The sequence below is a fragment of the Ceratotherium simum genome, chromosome X (assembly GCF_057802395.1).
Source record: "Ceratotherium simum simum isolate JZ-2026a chromosome X, ASM5780239v1, whole genome shotgun sequence".
Classification (NCBI taxonomy): domain Eukaryota; kingdom Metazoa; phylum Chordata; class Mammalia; order Perissodactyla; family Rhinocerotidae; genus Ceratotherium; species Ceratotherium simum.
Genome location: NC_141940.1, coordinates 92,500,910 through 92,526,288, shown reverse-complemented (window position 1 = coordinate 92,526,288; position 25,379 = coordinate 92,500,910). Strand labels below are relative to the sequence as shown.

Below are 25,379 nucleotides of genomic sequence, written 5' to 3'. Positions count from 1 at the left end.
TAACTTTTTAGTCCAGCCTTAGGGGGGAAAATCAAAGAAATCTATTGATCTCATAACCTTAGGCAACCACAGCCTGTTCTGGCCTAATGATGACAGTCAGTGCAACTGACAGATTTATTTGTCCTTCTTTCCTTCCCTTCCCTTCCCTACCCATAGACTCACCCACTAGCAGCTAACTTGCTGCCTGTAGTGTTACACATTGGGCTAGGGATGAAAAGAGAAATGATGAGTTCTGCCTGCAGTTAGTGCATAGTCTAATATAGGAGTATAGATTGAATTTTAAATCTTTTCCTTCCTTGCATTTCTATTGCATCTGATTCTGAAGAAGACTCCCGTTTTCTGGCAGGGCTATCACCCTTAACCTACGTTGTTGTTTCTTTTCGTCACTGTGCTGTCTATATGGACTTTTCATCAGCCACGCCCTCTTTTGTTTTGACAATCTTAACTCAGAGCCATAATATTTCCAAGCATGCTAAAGTCTCTGTCACCTGCTAAACCTTTATTTGACCTTCTTTACTCCCTCACTCTATTTCTCTAGATCTATCTTTATTTAATTCCAAATGAATTATAATATGACTTTGGACTTCTCTTTTTATTCTTCAGTTACACCTTACTCTTTTACTGAAAAACTTTTCAGGCTGCTTGTGACTTGTAAGGAAATAACTTGGATTAAATGGCTTGATGTCACAGTCTCTTAGGAAGTGGTGAGGTTAGGATTAGAACCCAGGTTTATCTAAAGCTGCTTCTTTTCCTACTATATTCTGTCACCTTCCTGGTGGCCCTCATTTGATAATGTTGACCATTTTAACACAAGAAGTACACTTATTTTTACATTTACACAGATAATATGTTCATTGTTTAAAGAAAACTATTAGAATACATATAACCATAAAAGGTAAACAGCCTGAGAGCAGGAGCCATGTGTTTGTTCACATCTGTATTTTACTGCTTCTAGTTTGGTGCTAGCCACTTAATACTTAAGAAATATCATGTGAATGCATTAATGACTCATTGGTATTTTATCATCTGGAGGCAAATTTTTTTTTTTTTAACATTTTTTTATATAAATCTTTAGAGACTTTTCTATTACAATAAATTTTCAGTATTTAAAAATTGAATTAAACTCTGCAACTTTCTTTAACCCAATGTATCATGTTAATCTCGCCATCTGAAAAACACACTTTGTAATATTTCCATTTCCTGCACTATATTATCTATCTTTGCACACATCCATGTTTATAATCTTAGAAGGAATACCTTGATGTGGTAGGCTTTACTAAGTGAAAGGGTATTGAAACTTTTGACAGACAGTGCTAAATTAAGCTATGAAAAAGTTTTGCTAATGTATATTTATAGTATTGGTAGAATGATAAAAACTGCCTATTTTCTTGAATTCTTGCCACTATTGGCTATTTCCCTTATCACTACTGAGTAGTACCATTATTATTATTATTACTATTTAATTTCATCATACATAGTATTCTATCATATAAGTAAACAATTCCTTCTTGGATGTGTAGACTTTTTTTTTTTTGCTGTTAATGTAATCACTATATTATCTATCCTTGTAGCTATTATGTAGGTGATTGTTTTATCCTTGATAATTTCCTTGTTTGATTCCTCTCTTCCTCCTATTTTTATGAGGTAAAGGGTAAAGAAAGATTATAGAACCCTTAAGTTGTTATAATAAATTTAACTTGCTTCTCATTGTTTTCTTTTGCATTTATTTTTTTCAGACCCAGCTCCTTTGTTAGTACTTTGCCAGTTTTCTGTACTCTTTTAAATTCATTATATTTTTCTTTTTTTTTAATCTGAAAAGACAAAATGGGTTTATTTAAAAACAGAATAAAACTAAAAATTATGAAAAAATAATTCCAAGTCCATAAATAAAGGTGGTTCCAAGGATTAAAAAGAGCTGAGCTTTGGAAATTGGTTGACAAAGAGTTGATATTAATATGTTTGGGCACACCATTCTTGGTTAAGTGGCAAAAGAAAACAACAACCTTGCCGGAAGTAATGTTAAAAAGATTTCCTAGTGGGATGAACAAGGACTTCTTGAGCCACTGAAGAACTCAGGAATCACAAAATGAAGATTAGGTGATTTAGAGAAGGAAGAGCCCAATCATTATGAAGGAGGTTTTAGGCATTATATGAATGTCTAAACAAATGATTTCCCTCATTCTCTATTAATGACTTTAGAAAAATCTAGTTATAGTGGACTAGGAATTGTTTTTCATGCAAACTTGAGTTAAAGATTAGAAATAAGGACTATGCTTTGGTTAAAAGGATTTCACTAGAGAGACTCTGGTGATGGGTACTTTGTATATAGTCTTTAGAGTTTTAATGATTTATTTGATTAGGAAACATAAAATATGTTAAGGTCTTTCTTAAAATAGTATGCTAGGCCTAATGGGGTAAAGTATAATTGTTGAGAAATGTGTAAATCAGTGGAAAGGTAACAGATGCTCATGGAAGAAATGTCTCATTTATAAGTCTGTGCTTGCAATTTGGAGCATTTACTTTTGTGACTTTGAATTTGAGGATTCATACTTATTTCTCAGTTCGCCATATTGTAGTGTGGATGCCATGTTTCTCCCAGCTGATAATCACGTAGGCTTCCTGTACCTCAGTTTTAGTTACTTTGGAGGACATCATACTATCTCTTTAAGGGCCCCTCCAATTCTAAAAGGGGAATTTTATGAAGTCATGTAATATATATTGTTATTCAGGTTATTGGAAACATACCCTCTATATTTGTTGAAATCCTGTAGCATCATTAAAAGAGCAGTCCAGGTTTGATACGGTGACTGCACAAAATGGTCAGGGATCCTGTCGTCTATTGGTTAGGATGTTTTTAGGCATATCCAAGACCTGATTGTAGCTTAAACAATAAGGAGATTTGTTGCCTCACATAATTGAAAGTTCATAGGTGAGTTGTTTAAAGTCTAGAAGTATCTGGGTACTTTCCATCTGTTTCCTCCACTGTCTTCTATGGGCTTCATCCTAAGAATAGTTCTCGTTGAAGTAGCAGTTGGTGATATAGGCTTCCTTGTTCACGTCCAGCAGTAGAGAGAGAACAGCTTTCCCATGACTGTCATCTATAAATCAATGGTAATTTCTGGACAGAAACCTTGTTTGACTATTCTGTTCCAGCTAGTTTGATAAGTTGATTTGCTTTTCTTTTTAGAAAGACCATTAATCAATGACTCTTATGAGCTAGCTACAGTCACGTGTGAAGAACTAGAAAACGGAGGATGGCTTGAAATCAACTCTTCATCAAAACTGGAAAAATTAGTCTAAATGTCCTTCCAGTGATAGGTTGGTTGGCATCATCTTTATGCAAAAAAGATGAACATTATTCAGATAAGTTAGTTGTTCAGATATGTGATGATGTTTTTGGGTAATGCTTCTCTCTAATTTAAACATATTCAGAAAGTTCTCTATATGGTATTCATATGTATTTTGGCTGTTTACTGGTAAACAATGCGAAAACATTATGTGTGGAGTTTTAGAAAATGTTACTTTCTACCCCCCCCCATTTTTATCAGTATAAAATTTTACTATACTTGTTGAAAATCTAATTTGAAAATCTAACATTCTTTTTTTTAATTGAGGTATAATTGACATCTAAAATTATATTAGTTTTAAATGTGCAACATAATGATTCGATATTTGTATATATTGTGAAATGATCACAGTAAGTCTAGTTAACATCTTACGTCACCATACGTAGTTAAAAATTTTTTTCTGGTGATGAGAACTTTTAAGATTTACTCTCTTAGCAACTTTCAAATATGCAATATAGTATTATTAACTGTAGTCACCATGCTGTACATTACATCCCCATGATGTATTTATTGCTCATCGGTATTTTTAAAAGAGCTCTCTTGACCAATTCTAATGAGCATCTGTAACTTTTAGTTTACTTTTTTACCTCCTCTTCCTCCTCACTGAGTTTTTAGATTGACAAGGAACTACTTTAATTTTTTCCAGAGCCTTTTATACCTTGAGATGTATTTAGGGGTATGGGATGCCCTGTTTTGGAATTGAGTTGGAGTAAGGTAATTGTGAGCCAGATTTTTTGTTGATTATGTGAAAGGAAGCATCACAAAAGAAATAGTTCCTTTGCTCTTTGATGTGTTTGAGCTCTTAGTCGTTCTTGGAACTGAGATCCCTTGTGAGAACAAATAACCCATCACGTTCTGGAGTAGCCTTGGAAAAATCTTAATCCTTTTATCAGATTTGGTCTCTGAGGAAGATCAGATTGATTCAAGAGGTAGCCTAGATTCTGTTCAAGTGCAGGTCTGAGATATGACCATGGTTTTACATCCTTGAACGCCTATATATGTGACATTTGTTACCATGTCTGACTATGAGTAGGGAGACCCTAGATTTCTAAATTGTTTGGGCTTAAATAGCACTGTCTGCTAGGAGATGTGTTTGGTGGGAAGCTTGTTATAATATTTCTTAAAACTTGTATTATTGGTTTTGAAATGGACATAATTATGACTGACTTACTTTCCCTTTTTCAGCATTATCTGCATACCAGAGGTACTACAGTTTACAATCTGACTACTGGAAGGTTAGTGCACATTTGCATGCCTGTTTCCTATTTGTTTTTTTGGCAGATTACTGCTGGTTATACTCAAAATGACTTGTGCTCTTGCTTTTTTGTTTGTTTTGTTAATTCTTAAAAATATTACTTCTAGGGAAAAGGGATTGGAAGAGGAAAAATGAGTGTTGTTTGTGCTATCTTGTATGAACCACCTTGTATTTTGTTAAAAGAATTAGATTGCTCTGATACAATTTATTGGCTAAAGATGATCCTAAGTGTGAGAATTTAAAAGCAAGCAAAACCAAACAACAAAAGGATTCTTTGGTTTTCTTGTCTTAAGTTGGTACCTGGGAATAAAAGAAGCCTGAAGATGGGTGTATCAGGCTGAAAAGGGAAGGCGTAATGGGAAAGTTATAATGGAAATCTTTCTTGGTACAGTCTGTCTGTAATTGGAGCTTGGAGGACAACTGAACCTAATCATTTTTAAAAAGACTTACCTAAATGAAGAACTGTGCATAGCAATGAATCATCTATTTTCTTAGTTTAAACAGTACATAAAGTTACCTGGGCAAGGTTAATCTTTCACATTGTGTTTACTTTTAAGTGTAAATTTATTGACCAGTGGGGTTTCTCTATCTGAATTGACATTTCAGATTTTTGAGGTGGATTTTATTTTTATGTCACCTAGTTTATCTTTCTTTTTGATTTGTACAAGTTTTAACAATATATTTTGGTAATTTTTTTAAATGTATTGAAAATATCTTCTCTAGTCTGGCTTATCTTTTTTTTTAAAAAAAGCTTATTGAAGTATAATTTACATACCATAAAATTCAGCTGTTTTAACTATGCAATTCAGTGACTTTTAGTAAATTTCCAGAGTTGTCCAATCATAATCACCATCTTATTTTAGGACATGTCTGTCTTTAGTACATGTCTGTCTCCCTGTAATGAAACTTCATGCCGAACCCTTGGCAAGTACTAATCTTTTTTCTGTCTCTATGTATTTGTATTTTTTGGGTCTTTTATATAAATGGAATCATATAATATGTGGTCTTTTGTAACTGGCTTTTTTCACTTAGCATATATTTTCAAAGTTGATCCATTTGTAGCATGTAGTACTTTATTCCTTATCATCAAATAATATTCCGTTGTATGGATATACCACATTTTATTTATCCATTCATCAGTTGATGACTGTTTTAGTTGTTCCCACTTTTTGGCTGTTGTGAATAATGCTGCTATGAACATTCACATAGAAGTTTTTGTGTGGACATGTATTTTCAGTTCTCTTAGATAGATAACTAGGAGTGGAATTGCCAGGTTGTGGAATAAATCTATGTTTAATATTTTGAGAAACTGCCAAAATTGTTTTCCAGAGTGGCTGTAACATGTTACATTCTCACCAGTAATGTATGAAGGTTACAATTTCTCCATATCCTTGTCAACACTTGTAATTGTCCAGTTTTTGAGTGTAGCCATGCTAGTGGATGTGAAATAGCGTCTTATTATGGTTTTTACTTGCATTTTCCTAATGACTGATGATGTTGAGCATCTTTAGTGAACATTTGTATATATTCTATTTGTATATATTCTTTGGTGAAGTGCCTATGTAAATCCTTTGCCCCTTTTTAAATTTATTTATTTATTTTTTTGGTGAGGAGGATTAGCCCTGAGCTGACATCTGTTGCCAGTCCCCCTCCTTTTGCTGAGGACGATTGGGCCTGGGCTAACATCTGTGCCCATCTTCCTCTACTTTATACGTGGGATGCCTGCCACAGCATGGCTTGATAAGCTGTGCGTAGGTCCACACCCAGGATCTGAACCTGCAAACCCTGGGCCATGCAAAGTTAACCACTACGCCACTGGGCAGGCCCCTGCCCATTTTTAAATTTATTTTTTTAAAAATTAGTGTGTTTTGAGAGTACTTTATACATTCTGGATATAATCCCTTATCAGATATATAATTTACAAATATTTTCTCAAAGTCTGTGGCTTGTATTTTCACTTTCTTGATAGTATATTTTGAAGTGCAAAAAATTTTAGTTTTGATGACATCCAATTTCTCACCTTTTTCTTGCGTTGCTTGTACTTGTGTTGTACCTAAGAAATCTTTGCCTAACCCAAGGTCATGATGATTTATTCCATAGTTGATTCAATCAGTTGCTTCAGTGTTTGCCTTTACAGATAGTACTGCAGTAAATAGTCAAAGTGTCTTTTCATATTTTTGTTACTGATTCTTTGGTATAGATTCTCTTTGGTATAGATTCCTTTATAAGTGGGATTGCTGGGTGGAAGGGTAAGTGCTAAATGCTGCTCCTTTGGGAGTGCTTGTTTCTCCTTGGTCTTAACTAAGAAAGTGTCTGTCAACAGGCTTTTTGCTAATCTAATAGGTGAGAAATGGTGTCTTACTGTTGTTTTAATTTGCCTCTTTTAAAATTGTTAGTGAGGATGAGTTCTTTTAAAGTTTAAAGAATATTTATATTTCTTTTTCTTTGAAGTATTCATGTCTCTTGCTCATTATTCTATTGGGCCATTGTTTTCTTTCTCTTCTTTTGTATAGCTGTATTTTATGTATGAGGTGTATTTATCCTTTATCTGTGATATAAGTTGCAGTTTGCCATTTGTTGTTGTACTTGGCTGTTTGTTTTCACCCATGCAGAAGTTTTTTATTTCTATGTAATTAGATTTATCAGTCTTTTCCTCTATTGCATCTGCATTTTGAATAATAGGACAGTTTTTTCCTCATTCCCAGGTGTTAAAGAAATTCACCTACATTTTCTTTTAGTGCTTGAATGGTTTTATTTTTTAATTTAAATCTCTGATCCATTTGAGTTTTATCCTTGATTTATAGTATGAGGAACATCTACATTTATCTTTTTCCTTATGGCTAATTATCCCAACACAATATTATTGTTAAGAAATTCATCTTTTCATCCAGTAATTTGAGATGTTGCCTTAATTATATGCTAAATTTTCATGTGCAGTTTTGTCTATTCCTGGATTTTCTGGTCTATTTCATTAGTCTGTTCATGAACTAATACCATACTATTTTACTCATAGTGGTTTTATAGTATGTTTTAATGTATGGTAGTGCTAGGGCACCCTTTCTCCATTGTTTGTGTCTATAGGGTTTCCCTGGCTGTCCTTTGTTGCTTGCTTTTCCAAATAATCTTATCTAATTAACTTGTTTAGCTCCACAAAAATATCTGATCATTTTTTTCTCCAGCTTTTTTGAGGTATAATTTGCATTATTTTAAGTATACAAATCAGCTGCATTTCAGCAATTTATATGGGGTTGTGCAACCATTACCACAATTAAGATATAGAATGTTTCCATCAAAGTGGCTGTACAATTTCACATTCCAACTAGCAATATATGAGATTCCCATTTGTTCTACATCTTGGCTAGCACTTGCTATTGTCAATCTTTTTAACTTTAGCCATTCTAGTAGGTAAGTAGTGTCTTTTTCATTTTGGTTTTATCTGCATTTTCCTGATGATAGTGATATTGAGCACCTTATGTGTGCTGTTGGCCTTTTGTATACTTTCGTTAATTACCTGTTCACAATTTTTGGTCATTTTTGATTTCTTTTTTTGTTTTCTTAATTGAATTGTATGGGCTCTTTATTCTGGATAAAAGCACTTTGTCAGATACATGTTTTGGAAATATTTTCTCACAGTCTGTCTCTCGCCTTTTTGTTTTCTTAATTGTGCATTTTGAAGAGCAAATGTTTATAATTTTGATGAAGTCTATTTAATCAGTTTTTTCTTTTATAGCTTGTGATTTTTGTGTTCTGTTAAGAAATCTTTGCCTACCCCAAGATCATAAAGATTTCCTTACCTTTTTCCCCTAGAAGTTCTATAGTCACATTTCTTATATTTTGGTTTATGATACATTTCAAGTTGTTCATGATGTGAGATGATCATCAGTGTCTGCCCCCTCACCCCCCCATAGATACCCAGTTCCAGCATCATTTGTTGGAAAGACTATCCTTTCAAAATTGAATTACCATTTCCTCTTCCACTTAATTTTGTGTCTATCTGTAGATTCTCTATGTTCCAGTGATCTATATGGCTATTTTAAAGCCAATATCACATTGTTTTGTTATATGTCGTCTTGAATTCAAGCAGTGTAAGTTCTCTGTGTTCTTTTTCAAAATTATTTTGGTTTGTCTAGGTCCTTTGCCTTTCCGTGTAAAGTTTAGAAGCAGTTTGTCAATTTCTCTTGCTAGGATTTTGATTGGGACTGAATTGTATGCATAGACCAATTTGGGGAGAATTTCTGTCTTCTCTAATAATGCATTTGCTTGTCCATGAACATGATATATCTCACCATTTATTTAGGTCGTGTTTAATTTCCCTCAGCAATGTTTTATAGTTTTCACCACACATTTTTTGTTGTTCATTTCTATTATTTTCTTTCTTTCTTTTTTGTTTGAGGAAGATTGGCCCTGAGCTAACATCTGTTGCCAATCTTCCTCTTTTTTTCTTTTTTTCTCCCGAAAGCCCCAGTACCTAGTTGTATATCCTAGTTGTAGGTCCTTCTAGTTCCTCTGTGTGGGGCGCTGCCTCAGCATGGCTTGATGAGTGGTGAGTAGGTATGTGCCCACGATCTGAACCCGTGATCCCGGGCCGTTGAAGTGGAACATGGGAGCTTATCTGCTACGCCACCGGGATAGCCCCTATTATTTTCTTTTTGATGCTGTTATGATTGGAGTCATTGTAAAATTTTATTTCTAATTGTTTGTTGCTATTATCTAGAAGCACAACAGATTATTGTACACTTACCTTGTATCCTGCTAACTTGATAAACTATTACTTCTAGTAGCTTTGCTCTAGATTTCTTAGGATTTTTGTATCTGCTGCCTGCAGATAAAGACAATTTTACTTTTTCTTTTCTAATCTGTGGATACTCTTTTAATCTTTTTCTTGCCTCATTGGATTGGCGAGAATCTCCAGTACAGTGTTGCACAGAAGGGAACATTTTGTATTGTTCCTGATCTTTGGGGAAAACATTCAGTTTTCACCATTGAATATGATATTAGCTGTAGGGTTTTTGTAGATGTAGATTGAAGAAGTTCCTTTCTGTTACTAGTTTTACTTCTGGTTTTTTCTTTTCTTTTTTACCATTTATAATGAATAGGTATGGAATTTGTCAAATTATTTATTTATTCAGACCTATGGATTTTCTCTCTCTTTTTTTTTTTTATGAGGAAGATCAGCCCTGAGCTAACATCCTTGCCAATCCTCCTCCTCTTTTTCCCTTTTTCTCCCCAAAGCCCCAGTAGATAGTTGTATGTCGTAGTTGCACATCCTTCTAGTTGCTGTATGTGGGACGCCGCCTCAGCATGGCTGGACAAGCGGTGCCTCGGTGCGTGCCTGGGATCTGAACCCAGGCTGCCAGTAGCGGAGCGCGTGCACTTAACCCTCAAGCCATGGGGCTGGCCCTGGATTTTCTCTTTTTTAATGTGTTATATGATTAACTACATTGCTTGATTTTTCAGATACTCCTTGGGTAACCCACGTTAGATATATTTTCCTTTTTATATGTTGATGGCTTCAGTGTAGTAATATTTTGTTAAGGATTTTTGCATCTTTGTTCATAAGTGATGTTACTCTATAATTTCTTCTTATGACTTTGTCTGATTTTTGCATCAGGGTAATTCTGGCCTTATAAAATGAGTTGGGAACTGTTCCCTCCTCTTCTATTTTCTGAATGTGTATATAGGGTTGGTATTATTATCTTTCTTAAATGTTGAATAGAATTAACCAATAAAGTCATCTGGGCCTAGAGAGGTTTTAACTACAAATTCAGTTCCTTTAATATATACAGTGTATTCAGGTTTTCTTTTACTTTTTGGGTCAGTTCTGTTTTGTCTTTCAAGGAGTTTGTCTTTTTCATGTAATTGTCAGATTTACTATTTTTTGTATTATAACCCTATTTTCCTTTTAATAACTGGAGAATCTATAGTGAAATGTACCCTCTTTCATTCCTGATATAGGTAATTTGGTCTTCTCTTTTTTTTTGATCAGCCTGGCTAGAGGTTTATCAATTTTATTGATTTTTGCAAAGGAACAGATTTTTGTTCCATAGATTTTTTTTTCTTCAGTATTGTTTTTCTGTTTTATATTTCATTGATTCCCGATTGTCTTTATTATTTCCTTCTGCTTACTTTGTGTTTAATTTTCTCTTATTTCCTAAGATCGAAGCTTAGATTATTGATTTTCTATCTTTTTTTCCTAATACAAGTATTTAAAGGTATATATTTTTCTTAGTGTTGCTTTAGCTGTGTCCTACAAATTTTTATATTTTTCATTTTCATTATCATTCATTTGAAAATGTTTTCTTCTTTCACTTGTGCTTTCTTCTGGCCCATGGGTTATTTAGATATATATTGTGTAATTTCAAAATATTTAGGTTATTTTAGATATTTCATAGTTCATGATTTCTAATTCTGTTTTATTTATACAACATACTCTGATTTTATTCTTTTGAAATGTATTGACATTTCTCTTAGTTCAACAATTGAAAACAAGCACGTGATTTGCATTTGTTGATTGTATTCTGCTGTAAATAACAGGTAAAGATGATTGATAGTGTTTTTCAAATCTCTGTCTTTGATGATTTTTTTATCTTTGTCATTTGCTGAGAGTTATCTCTTCCTATGATTGTGTCTTTCTTTTAATTTTGCCTTTTTTTCCCCTTAATATATTATGAAGCTCTCTTATTAGGTACATACACATTTATGATTATTATTTTTACCTGATGAATTGACCCTTTTATCATTATGAAATACTTTTTACCTCTGGTAGTTCTTTTTGTCTTGACATGTGTTTTATGTGATATTAATATAGCCATTCTGTCCTTCTTAGGCTTGTTATTTATGTGATATATCCTTTTCCTTTTCCTTTCAACCTCTTGGTGTCTTTATATTTACAATTCTTCTTTTCTAGATAGCTTATAAATGGGTCTTGCTTTTTTTTATCCAGTCTGAAAATTTTTGCTTTTTACTTGCACCGCTTAGCTGCTGACAGTTAATGTAATCATAGATATGGTTGGGTTTGGATCTTTGATTTGATTTTTCCTTTTATGTTTGTCCCCTGAGTTTCTTGGTCTTAAGTTCCTCCTTGCCTGCTCCCCCCACCCCTTTTTTGATATTTGAATCTATTTTACAATTTCACTTTACTTTTCCTGTTGGCCTTTTCAGCTATTCTTTTCATTATTTTTCAGTGGTGGTTCTAGGGATTATGGTATACACCTTTAATTTTTCACAGTCAAGTCTCAGTTAATATTGTACCAATTCACATAAAATGTGGAAAGTTTGCAATTATATAGGTCCACATGTTACCCACCCATGTCCTTTATGTGATACTTGTTATGTATATTAGGTCTACATTATTAACTCCACAAGAAGATGTTATTTTGCTTTGAGCAGCCCCATATATTACAATCTAATAGTAATTGTTTGTATTTACCCACATGGTTACCGTTTCTGATGCTTTTCATTACTTCCTGTGAATCATTTCCATGTGCTGTCATTTTCTTTTAGGCCGAAGAACTTTGTTTATCATTTCTTTTAGTAAAGGTCTGGTGGAGATGAATTTCTTTTATCTGAAAATATTTTTTTTAATTTCATTTTTAAAGGGCATTTTTGCTGGGTAGGGAATTATGAGTTGTCTTACTTTTTTTTTTTTTTTTAAGTGAAGTTCTGCTCTCTTCTTGCCTCTGTGTTTTCTGATGAGAAATCTGCTCTTACTGTTCCTCTGTATACTATTTATTGTTTGTTCCTTTCAAGATTTGCTTTTTATCTTTGGCTTCCTGTAGTTTGATCATGATATACCTCTGCATGGCCGTCTTCATATTTACCCCTTTTGAGCGTCTTGAATGTGCATTAAATTTGGTCACTTTTGGTCATTATTTCTTCAAATAATTTTTTGTTTGTTTTCTTTCCTCTCCTTCTAGGGATCCTATTCCATGTAGGTTAGATAGTTTGTTTTTATCAAAATGTCCCTAGGGGCTTTTTTTCCCTTTTTCTCTGCGATCTTCACATTGGATAATTTGTTATATGATTTTGAAGTTCATTTTCTCTTTCCTTTGTCATCTTCGTTTAATTATTAGTTCAATCCATTGAATTTTATTTCAGATATTACATTTTTCAGTTTTAGATTTTTCCATTGGGTTCTTTTCTATTATTTTTCTTTCTCTGTTGAGATTTCCTGTCTTTTCATTATTCATAAGCATATTTTGTTTATGATACTTAAAATAGACACTGTAAAATCCTTGTCTGTCATTTCTAACATCTTTGTCATTTTGGGTTTGGTCTCAGTTGATTTTCTTTTTTCTCGAGAGTGTGTTTTGTTTTCCTGGATCTTTGTATGTTGTGTAATTTTGTGTTGAGTACTGGACATTATGAAAATTATTCTAATTCTTGATTCTGTTATCTTCTTCTAACAGGTGGTTTTTTCTCTTTTATCAGGCAGTTATCTTTATGGGGCTTGAACTGCAAACTCATTTTCTTTGAGTGTCGGCTTAAGTATCAATTTAGATCTTTTGTCTTTAACTTATCTGTTTTGAGTCTGTAACTTGCATACAGTAGTCAGCCAGATATGTGGATAGACAGAATTTAGGGCTTCCTTCTCTGACTTTTTCCTTTCTGGGATTTCCCTTAATTCAGTGGGTTGTGATTTCTCCTGGTTTTGGTCTTCTAATTTTCTGTATCAGAATAACTGTGCTTTTTCTACCAGTGACCCACTACCATGCGCACTATGCCTGGCACCAAGTTAATAGCCGTTAAAATGGGAACTCACTCCATACAACTTTCCACCTCTGAGCATGGCCTTCTATATTAGTTTCCTATTGCTACTTTAACAAATTACCACAAATTTAGTGGCTAAAACAACACAAAGTTAATTATTTTACAGTTTTGGAAGTCAGTCCAAAATGAGTCTTAAGGGGTTAAAATCAAGTTGTCACTAGGACCAGTTCCTTCTGGAGGCTCTGTTGGAGAACCTGTTTCCTTGCCTTTTTGCATCTCCTAAAGGCCGCCTACATTCCTTTGTCTCATGGCCCCCTATCACATCATCTTTTGTCCCCTGGCTTTTGTTCTCATGTTGCCTTTTTTGGCCTTTGACTTTCTTGCCTTCCTCTTATTAAGGACCCTTGTGATTACATCGGGCCTACCTGGATAATCCAGGGGAACCTGCTCATCTCACGACCCTTGATTTAATCACAACTGCAAAGTATTTTTTGCCGTGTAAGGTAAATATTCTCAGTTCCAGGGATTAGGATATGGACATCTTCGGGGCCAGTATTCAAGCTACCATATCTTCCCACCAGAATCTGCCTGTTTCTGTTTACTCTTGAGTGCCTTTTAGCTAGCTGCTTTATGTGTTATAAACTCTATAAACCAGAGTTTATAGTTTTTATAAAACTGTAGTTATTTTGTAGTTATTATCTGCAGGAGAGTCTTCTTCAGTATTATGTTAAGTCTTCTTCAGTATTATCTTACTTAGCCTTCATTGGAAGCAATAGTGTGATAACATATTGTTACCACTTTGCCTGCTTCTGAGCTTCATAAAATGTAATCATGTAGCATATTTTTTAACTCTATCTTCTTTTACTTAGTACTGTATTTGTTAGATTCATCCCTGTAGTTGTATATTGTAGTAGTTTGTTTTTGTTGCTGTATAATATTTCATTTGTGTGAATATACCACAATTTATTCATTTTATTGTTGAAAGACATTTGGTTTTTAATGAATTTTGGCTATTACTGATCTTAACTGTGTGAGTTCTTGATGCCCTGGTAGTTGTCTGATGCCTGAAAACAGATTTAAAACAATATTTTGTCCAGTTTTTCTAGTTATAATTACTTGGAGAGAAGAAGGGATTGAGATTTAAGTCTGAAACAAATTAGTCTACCATTGCCAGAAGTGAAACTCCCTTCTAATTTTACTTATAATAAGGAAAACTTTTTTATATTATTTATATATTATTAAAAAACTTACTGTAGACATTTCCAATAATAAGGGAACATAAGTTCATTATGGAATGCCTAATAAATGGAATAATAATTTACCATCAAAATAATTTATCATCGGTAGTTTCTTATTGTACAGATTTCTTAAACAGGCCATTAGAGATACTCCCACATGTCAAAAGCTGCCTCCCCGAATACCAAGAACACAAACCTGAGTTTATTGCTTACCCCATGGTAATGGAGGACGCAACCTCTGCAAAGCTTTGTTGGCATCTCATAGTGGGTCAGAATTGATTGAGAATTGTAACTTTGTTTTAAGGCAGGTTTTTCAATTTGGGAGCTTTTTTAGGTAAGAATCTTAATGCAACAGCCCAGAAATGGTGGATATAGCAAGGCAAGGAATTTGAGGTAAGGGTTTCAAAGAATCTTGGGCCACAACTGTTGTTTGGGCTTTTCATTGAAGAGTTGATGGTTCCTGTGATAACAGACAAACCTTGTGCCTGGGCAGGAGACGCAGAAAAGTAAAGTAATGCTATTGAAGACAGAGGACTAGCAAGGCAAGTTAACATAGACAGTCAGGTGTGGTTTAGGTTCTTAGGTTCAGGCTGAGTGTGGGGGTAGATGGTTTTGGTTCTCTCAGGGTTCAAGAACTTGTACCAGATACCATCACTTAAAGACATTAATGCTACTTATTTTAATAGCTCTCTTTTAAGCATCAATAAATAATATAACAATACTGTTTGTGATCCAGTGGATATTTACCCGATGAACATGGTTAGTGGCTAGTGGTGACCAGAGTTCACATGCATGAATCTAATTTTTTTTTAACTTTTTATAGTTTTGTCCAATTTTGTGTGATTTATACCCACACTATATTGTAAATTGGAGAATGTAAGTATAGGATTTTTTTTCTTTTTTTTGAGATATGAATCAAAAATTCAAATCTCTTGAATTTTTTTTTTGAGGAAGATTGGCCCTGAGCTAACATCTGTTGCCAGTCTTCCTCTTTTTTTCTTTTTTCTCCCCAAAGCCCCAATACATAGTTGTATATCCTAGTTGGAGGTCCTTCTAGTTCTTCTATGTGGGATGCCCCCTCAGTGTGGCTTGATGAGCAGTGAGTAGGTCTGCACCCAGGATCTGAACTGGCGAACCCCGGGCTGCTGAAGGGGAACGTGTGAATTTAACCGCTACGCCACCAGCCTGGCCCCTATTTTTTTTTTTTTTTTTTTGGTGAGGAAGATTGGTCCCTGAGCTAACATCTGTTGCCAGTCTTCGTTTTTTTGCTGAGGAAGATTAGCCCTGAGCTAATATCTGTGCCCATCTTCCTCTATTTTGTATGTGGGATGCCACCACAGCATGGCTTGATGAGCGGTGCATAGCTCCACTCCCAGGATCCGAACCTGCGAATCCTGGGCTGCTGAAACAGAGTGCTTGAACTTAACCACTATGCCACTGGGCTGGCCCCCATCTCCCGAATTTTAATTGCACTTACCTCTTCAAACCTATCCTCTGCAATTAGATCTTAAAAAATAAAGTGATTCCCCATCCTGTAGGTCCTCAGTTCTTCATCTGAAATTGTTGCATCCGGAATTGTGTAGAGCTGAGAGAATTTTTTTTTCTTTTGGATTTCAGAAAGATAATAATGCATTTACTATATTACATAATATCCCCTGTGGTGTCGGGTGGACTCCTGCAAGCAACATATTTACATCTCTGCAGTGACAGTATGAGTAGTTATATAAGTGGGTAGATAAATAAAGACTTCTGTCAGTTCAAGCCAGAGTTTTCATACCGAAAGAGTTTTGGTGGCTGATTTATGATAAACTTAATTTTTGTTAGAGCCCTTTGGAATTCAGAATGGACAATTAGTGATCACTGATCTATGATCTATAATTAAATCTCAATCTTTAACACTTCAAAACTAAATAATGTTTATTATGTAATTGAAAATTTTATTTCTTGAGAGATCATGCTTTTCTTACTTAGTTCAGTACAAAAATGACAGTTCAGTACAAATGACAGTCATTTTTGAAATGGTGAAAATTTGCCAATCCTCATGACTATTCTATCATGCCATTATATCTTGACTGTTAATGATTGTAATAAATTCCTTTCTAATACTAGCTAATAATAAACAAAAACTTACTTAACAATTTATTCTGCATACCATGTAGAAATGGCAAAGTAATTACGCAGCATAGGGGAGGTAAAACTTTCCTCTGACCTCTTAGGTTCTTGGCTAGGGCCTGCAAGTTAACACTTAAAACAGATTAACAGGAGGAAAAAAACAGTTTGCACATGCAATGCATATACATGCAGGAAAACTCAGTGATGAGTAACTCAAAGGGGTGGTTAGAATTTGGGGCCATATACGAACTTAGTAAGTGATGGGGAGAGGAAGAAAGGGCACTTACGGGAAAACAAATGACTTTTTGGAAAGATAAGTGGGCCATTAGGAGAATAGATGGGAGATATAATCGTCTTATGACAATGTCTGTTCGAGTTGCTCCCTGGGAGGGGTTTATGACAACGATTAAGTTCTTTTGGGAGGCTCTGCTTTTAGCATATAAGGGATTTCAGGAATTCAGATGCTGTCAGCTCAAAATAATCCTTATGCCAAAGTGGCATATTTTGGGGTATCGTGTTCTGATCCACTTCAACAACAACAACAAAACCTAAACTCATTCATGAGTCAGAAAAGTTTAGAAATTCCTGTTATGGTTTATGGTATAAAGTAGAAGAGTAGGAATAAAACATTGTAGGTACACTGTTAGTGTTGCTGTGTGTCAGTATACAAGTAGAAGACTGTAAGGATATATGTTAAAATGCGAAAAAGTGCTGGTGCTTTCTGATGATTTTTATCATGTGTACTTTATTAAATGATTTGTGATATACTTTTATTTATAATTGTGAACTTTTAAACAAACAAAATCGACTCCTTTTCCTTCTTTTTTCCCCATTTGAATTGAAGAAAAGAAAGAAGGTTTTAAATTATGGTAGTATGCTTGTCTAAAGGAACCACTGACTAATTGTTGTGGAAACAAGGAATGATGGAGAACAATCTTTTTCAGTTTAATAAATAATTTGCCTGTTCTACATGCAGGGTGTGTAATTTTTTTTGTGCACTGATTCATTAAAATATTTGTGGGTACAGTTCTTCTGATTAACAAAACTCTGATCAGTTCATTCACTTTTTCTCTCTCTTTTTTTTTGTTTTTTGTTGCTGAGGAAGATTTGCCCTGAGCTAACATCTGTTGCCAATCTTCCTCTTTTTTTGCTTGATGAAGATTAGTCCTGAGCTAACATCTGTGCCAGTCTTCCTCTATTTTGTATATGGGTCGCTGCTACAGCACGGCTGATGAGTGTGTAGGTCCATGCCCGGGATCCGAACCCGTGAACCCAGGCCGCCAAAGTGGAGCATGCTGAACTTAACCACTACATTCACTTAAAAAAAAAAACCCACTTTTACAATGGCTTTGATAGAGTTGGGCTAAAATTTAATTTGGGACACTGAACAAAAAATTGAACATTAAGTTTTACATATATCTATGTGCCTGTGTGTGTGTGTGTGTGTGTGTATATATATGTATGTATGTATATATACATACATATATATATATAAAATGGGGCTTTATAATATTACTGCTGAAGAGGATCAAGTATTTCAGGAGCTCAAAGCTTGTAGAGATTAATTTGCATATGTTTTGGTATGCTAATTATAAACAATTCTTATCCTTAAAGCAGATTCACCAAAGAGGTGTATTTTACTGCTTGATTCAATACATGAATCAAGAAAATCGTAATGCTATATTTCTTACCAGCTCTGAAAATTGTGCTGTCGTTCTTTCCTAATGGGGGCTGATTAGTGAGGTTTTCTTCAGCCCATTTGGCTCCCATATGGTTTTATTTTTTTCGTTAATGTTGCACTGATGTGGGATTAGGGGTTAATGTTGGGTAGGGGAGAGATTATGCGGAGAGAATTATTATAATGGAAACACTCAAGGTTCTCCTAATTCAAGTTCATGTTTTGAATTTAGAAATGTATTGAGTATTTAAATATATCAGTCTTGAAGTGCTTTGTAACATGAAAATATTTAGAACTTTAAGGTAAGACAGAACTGTAATTACTATTTCGAAAAGCTTAATGCTTAAATTAACCTGAAAATAAAACAACTTTTTTGCCTATAAAGCCAGAGACCGGGAGAATGAGATCATTTAAAGAATGTTAGGAAAAGTTAAAAAGCAGTATATTTGAGAATAAGAGTTAGATTCTTTGTAATTTTAGAAGTAGAACACATCTTAGAAATCATTATTTAGTCTCTTTACTTTATGGAATAGACATACTGTGTTCAGGTGGTTAAGGAAGCCCCCAGGTCAGCACAAATTGGTGGATAAACTAATGGAATCTGTACTCATCTTCTAGGGGCCAGCCCTGTGGCCTAGTAGTTAAGTTCGGCACACTCCACTTTGGTGGCCCAGGTTCCATTCCCAGTAGCAGACCTACACCACTCATTGACAGCCATGTTGTGGCGGCGACCCACATACAAAACAGGAAGATTGGCAACAGATATTAGCTCAGGGCAAATCTTCCTTAAGCAAAAAGAGGAAGATTGGTGACAGATGTTAGCTCAGGGTGAATCTTCCTCAGTTAAAAAAAAAAAAAGCCAACACTGTACTCATCTTCTGACTTTTCAGTGACTTTTTCTGTTACACTATTTATGTCAGTCACTAATTGGCTTTTACATTCATTGACAAGGGCATCGTTGGCAATACAGGGATAAGTAAGATAGTTCCTGCTCTCAAGTTGCCTATGTTCTTGTGAGGGAGACACAAATAAGCATAAGTTTTTGGTAATTGATATATTGGAGGTATGAGGGAGGCAGAAGTATATGTCTTTGTGTGAGGGATGTGGGAAAGTCTGAGTGGGGATTAGAGAGACTCCACAGAGAAGTTGAAACCTGAGGGAAGGATTAATGAGAGTTTTCCAGATAGGAGACGTGGAAAGGCTTTCCAAGAAGAGAACTGAGTCAGGACATGTAAGTACAGTAGGTGTTTAGGGAACTCCGAAATTCTTGGTCTAGAGCAGAGGTCCAAAAACTTTTTCTTAAAAGGCGAAATAGTAGATATTTCAGGCTTTGCGGGCCAAGAGGCAAAATCAGTTATTATGTAGGTACTTAGCTAATCATTTACAGCATAATCATTGTAAAATGTAAAAATCATTTTTAGCTCCTGAGCCTTAATTTTTTATTTATTTATTTTTTCCCCCCAAAGCCCCAGTAGATAGTTGTATGTCATAGTTGCACATCCTTCTAGTTGCTGTATGTGGGACGCGGCCTCAGCTTGGCCAGAGAAGCAGTCCGTCGGTGCACGCCCTGGATCCGAACCCAGGCCACCAGCAGCAGAGCACACGCACTTAACCGCTAAGCCACGGGGCCGGCCCGCTCCTGAGCCTTAAAGAAAAAATTTGACTGACCATAGTTTATGGACCCCTGTTTTAGAGCCTGGGGTAATTGTTGGGGGTATAGGCCTCAAAATGGGGAAAAGAAGGCAAGGGCTAGATAGATGGTAAATGGATTTACAACAGTTAGCACAGATCTGGAGTCTTAGATTTGTTTCAATATTTAGTCAAATTCTGTAGTGCTGGAAATCAGAGCCATAAAATTAAATAAATAAAACACAATGACTTCCCGGGACTGATTGGAATTGCATTGACTTTGTACATTAAAAAAATACCAAACAAAAAAACCATCATTGTAAAGAGACTACTGTCTTTTTCAATAAAGATTTATAATTTTTTCATAAAGTTCCTTTTCATATTATAAAATAATATATTTTACATCTTACAGTTTTATTGCTATTATAAATGTGATTTTAATTTTTTTTTCCTCTTTGCTGGTATATAGAACTGCAGTTGGCTTTTATATGTTAATTTAAATTTATCAAGCAAACTCACTGACTTTTACTAACTCGGCTAATTTGACTATGTTACTTTGGATTTTCCATGTAGACTATCCTACCTTTGTAATTAATGATAATTTTGTTTCTTCTCCAATTTTTGTGGTCTTTTCTACTGCTATTGTGGTAACTAGGATGCCAGCACTGTATTGATTGAAAGAGGTGGTGTACAGTCATGAGTTGCATAACAATATTTCCCTCATCGATGGACCGCATATGCAACAGTGGTCCCATAAGATGAGTACCATATAGCCTAGGTGTGTAGTAGGCTATACCATCTAGGTTCGTGTAAGTACATGCTATGATGTTAGTGTCGGGGAAGAGGGAGAATCCCCCTCTGCCCTTTCCCTTAAGTTTCTCATGGCTGGCCAAATAATTAAAAAGACAGGTTAGCACGAGAAAATAATACCAAGTTTAATAACATGTATACATGGGAGAAACAGGGGAAACTGAGTTTCTTGACAAAATGGCAGAGATTCTCATCTTAAATACTATCTTCAGCTAAAGACAAAGGAGGATGTTGGTGGTGGGGAGGGAGACAGAAGGGAGACAGAAATCACAGTAATCAAGGGTATGCAGATTTAAGGCCTCATCCTCCACACTGATAAGTTTCTAGAGAGGCCATCTCCCCTTCCCCCCTTCCCCCCAGCACAGAGAGGGAGATACCTTTACAAATGGAGATTTCCCTTATAAATGTAAATGTTTGTCTGGCAACTCTTTGCAGGGCCACCTAGAGAATGTGGCCTGGGAGAGACAGAATTTTTGATAAGATGGGCTTGTTGGTGCCTTTCCTATCGCAACATCTATATTATATTATATTACAGCCGTCACAGGAATAGTAACTCCTTCCTGAAACACACCTTCTATATTAAATTCTTTAGGCAGTCTGGGGGAGGTCAAATGTCCGTCAGAGAAAATAATCAAGGTAAAGAGATATATTTCAGGGTAGCCGATTTTGATCTCCCACATTAGCAAAATGATGAAATCACCTAATGATGTGTTTCTCAGAACATACGCCCCGTTGCTTATGACACATGAGTGTAGTGCATTTGTCTCGTTTCCTATCTTAAAGGGAATGTTTTAAATGTTTTACCATTAAGTGTGATTACTTTTAATTTCTTTTTTTTTTGTAAATGGCAAACTAAGATTATCATTGTTAGATATTTCTGGATTGGAGTTGCTAACGTGTAGTGTCTTGGCATCTTTGTTCATAATTGAATTTGGTCTATATTTTTCCTGTCTTAAGTTGTCTTTATCTGATGCCTTGGAGCTGGTTCTACATTCCAAGGAGCTGGTCAGAGGAAGAGGAAGCAGAGGGCAACAACCCTTTCCTTTAAGGGAATCATGAGATTGTACACATCCCTTCATACATATCTCACTGGCAAGAATTTAATAATATGACCACTCCTAGCTGCAAGGGAGGCTGAGGAATGTCTTTCTTTTGTCTGATCATGATAATAGGATAGAAAACAGTAAGAGAAGTTACACATGTTGTTGCAGAATAGACTGTATTAGTAATACAAATTAACTTATATTATTGGTAAATAAGGGAATTATATCTTTATGACATGAAAGTCTTATTGTTTCAGTTAAATCTTTTTCTAGATAATGGGAATATAATTATAAACTTCAATAGGAAAGGGAAAAGCTCTCAGCTTGGCTGCTGCACTGGCAGCAGGAGTCCTGTAGTCTAGATTTTAAGAAAATTAAACATGAGTACCTGCATCCAGGGCTCCTCCTCAAAAAGGCACTTCCCTAGTCTTGTGCAACTCTCAGCTATTTTCATTGTCTCAGTGTCTGCCAGCTCTGCTCTAATTAAAGGGTTCCTGGCATTCCACCTTCATTGTTTTTTGTTCATTTTTAATATCGACCATGGCACCCTGTCACCATGCTGAGCTTTCTGCTTGAGTGGTTCAGGTGATCTCCAGGTACCAGTTACTGTTTTTGAAATCTTCTGGTTATAATGTTGCATAGGTTTTGAGTAGTCTTGTCTATAACTCTCTTTTATTTCTAAGTTCTTGCTCTCTCTCTCTCTCTTTTTTTTTTTTTTTTGGTGAGGAAGATTGGCCCTGAGCTAACATCCATTGCCAATCTTCTTTTTTTTGCTTGAGGAGGATTAGCCCTGAGCTAACATCTGTGCCAGTCTTCCTCTATTTTGTATGTGGGTCACCGCCACAGCATGGCTTGATGAACGGTGTGTAGGTCTGTGCCTGGGATTTGAACCAGTGAACACTGAGCTGCTGAAGCAGAGTGTGCTAACTTAACCACTACGCCACCGGGCCGGCCCCTAAGTTCTCTTATTTTTAATGTGTAATTTTTTAGCAACGTGTGAGGCTTATCAAAAATTTTTATGTATCATGCTATATCCATTGAGCAATTACCATGTGCTAGCTAATTTTCTTGGTGGTGTTAGATACATTGTCTCTTTTACTTTTCACAAAAATCCCCTGTGCCAGGTAGGATTTTAAGTATTTTACATGTATTATCTCATTTAATTCCTCAAAGCAACCCTACGAAATTGAGACTCAGTTAACTTCTTTCCTGAGTGTTAAGTAAGTGACAATGCTGGAATTCTAACCCAAGTCTGATGGCCCCTACAGCCTGATTTCATGATCACTATGCAATAATATGCATAGGGTTTGGAAGCAGAACTTCTGCTCTAGTGCTGTAACTTTGGGCCTGATGGATATGAGTTTTTGCAACCTCTTTTGCTATATTTTTATAACTAGGAAAACCCTTCTAAGTGTCCAAAAGGTAGTTGAGACTGTATTAAGAAAGTAATTCAGTATAAATTGAATCAACAAAATATCAAACTCTTTGATGAAAAATGTGTATCAGGTTATTTAAGGCTGTAAGAGATTGATTTATTTAGCAGCAAACCTTTCCTAAATAACTTATATATGCTGGTTACTTTGCCATAGGGATCAAAAGACGACTTGGGTTCTATCTCTACCATTTTACAGACTCATGTTTTAGTGGAGGAGATAAACAGCATATCTGTAATAGACATGGATATTAGTTTGGACACATGTATCAGAAAACCTGACTCTCTTTGGGCTGGGGAGTGTGTCAGATAATACTTCCGGAAGAAGGAGGTGAGTGATGTGTTAAAGGATGGGTAGGAATTTGCCAGATTGAGAAGTGAGTTGAAGGAAAGATGGCATTGGCTTTTTGAGCAGAGGAAGCAAACATGTTTAAAATCACAGAAATGTGTAAGAGCGTATTTTTTTTTTTATAGATGGGCATGTTATTTGTCCTGATTGAAGTGGTGGCTATGCGATTGGGAAAATTGAGCAAGAGTCATAAAATGAAGATCCTTCAAGTCAGGCTAGGTTGTAGGGACTCTTCAGAGGAGTTTAAAATAGAAAGTGTCACGTTTGAGATTTTGAAAGCTTGTTGACAGTGATGGAAGGTAGATTGAAAGCGGGGACATGGAAGAGGAGGTTAGAATTTGGGAGATGAGTTAGTGAAACAGGCCAGGTAGACAAAGTTGAGATCCTAAATTACCTAGAGAAAGGACAGTAGGAACGGAGAGAGGGGATAGATTCAAAGGCTTTTGGATTGTAAAATGAACTTTGTGAATAGAATGAATGTGGTTTATTGGTGGGGAGGAGGGTGAGAAAAGAAAAATAGGACTACTTTTTGGCTTGGTTAACTGGTGAGATTACTACTATCTAAAATCTTCAGTACCGTCGGAGCATCAGACTCTCCTGTTAAATGCAAGATTCATAGAGTTTCAGGTATTTGTAGTATATGCAACAGGTGAAGGTAATCAGAAGGCATTTGGAAATTCATTCCTGGAGCTTCAGAATAGAAGAATAAGATGAAGAAATTTGATATTTTTCTAATAGTCTGGCTTGATTTTATTTCTTGATGATATCTCTGCATAAAAATGATTGTCTTCAAAGGTGATTACTAGAGTATGGGATGCTTGGTGGTGCTACAATCAAATTGCTATTCTACCCAAAGATTGGCAACATTATATCAATATCTTGATCATCTCATCATTTAGAATGCAGTTAGTTGCCCAGAATGACTACCTTTGGCTTTGATCTTGTCTAATAAAAGTTTTTAGAAGCTTGAATATTACTTTTACTAGTATTCTCTTTTGTTAGTCTCACCCTCCCTTTGGGTAACAGCTGCCTTTTTTTTTTTTTTTTAAGATTTTATTTATTTATTTTTTCCCCCCAAAGCCCCAGTAGATAGTTGTATGTCATAGCTGCACATCCTTCTAGTTGCTGTATGTGGGACTCGGCCTCAGGATGGACGGAGAAGTGGTGCCTCGGTGCGCGCCCGGGATCCGAACCCGGGCCACCAGCATCAGAGCGCGCGCACTTAACCACCAAGCCACGGGGCCGGCCCTAACAGCTGCCTTTTTAATGTTGCTGCTTACTGCTGCATGCTTGTAGGATACTAGGTCTAAACTTTCCTCAGAATACCCAAACCATCCTAAATAAAAAATAGCGGTGGCCTCAAGGGATGTGAGAGAGTGGGCAGTGTTCTGATCTTAAACTTACTGGCACTGTACTGCTGTCATTAAAGCATGTTTTCTTTTAAATTCATGCTATGTCCATGACTACCATTCTGGTCTCTGCCCAGTCTGATTTTTACACAGAGTTGCTACTTGTCACTGTTGAGAGGAGATACTTTTTCCTCTTGCAACTTGGGTCCCTTGGTTGGGGTCCTGCAAATTAACTGACAGTAGATTAACAGGAGAAAGGACAAAGTTTGTTTACACATACATGCTGGAGTTGCTTAGTAATGAGTAACTCACTCAATAGCCAGAGATAAAGGTTTACATATAAACCTAACAAAACAGGGAGGGGGTTTAGGGCTTCATTGGGAAAGTAGGGAAGGTTCTATTGAACTTAACAAAATGGAGTGGGGAGG

The 25,379-nt window shown here is 35.6% G+C and overlaps 1 protein-coding gene across 14 annotated transcripts in view; it reads left to right on the top strand.

Moving 5' to 3' along the window:
• Positions 1 to 25,379, top strand: part of KDM6A (lysine demethylase 6A) — a 199,999-nt gene that overhangs the window by 73,301 nt on the left and 101,319 nt on the right. For all 14 annotated transcript variants that reach the window (XM_087427103.1, XM_087427099.1, XM_087427102.1 and 11 more), the window contains exon 4: positions 4,533 to 4,582. In XM_087427103.1, coding sequence (XP_087283229.1) covers positions 4,533 to 4,582 — 50 coding nt within the window. The remainder of the gene's footprint in view (positions 1 to 4,532; positions 4,583 to 25,379) is intronic.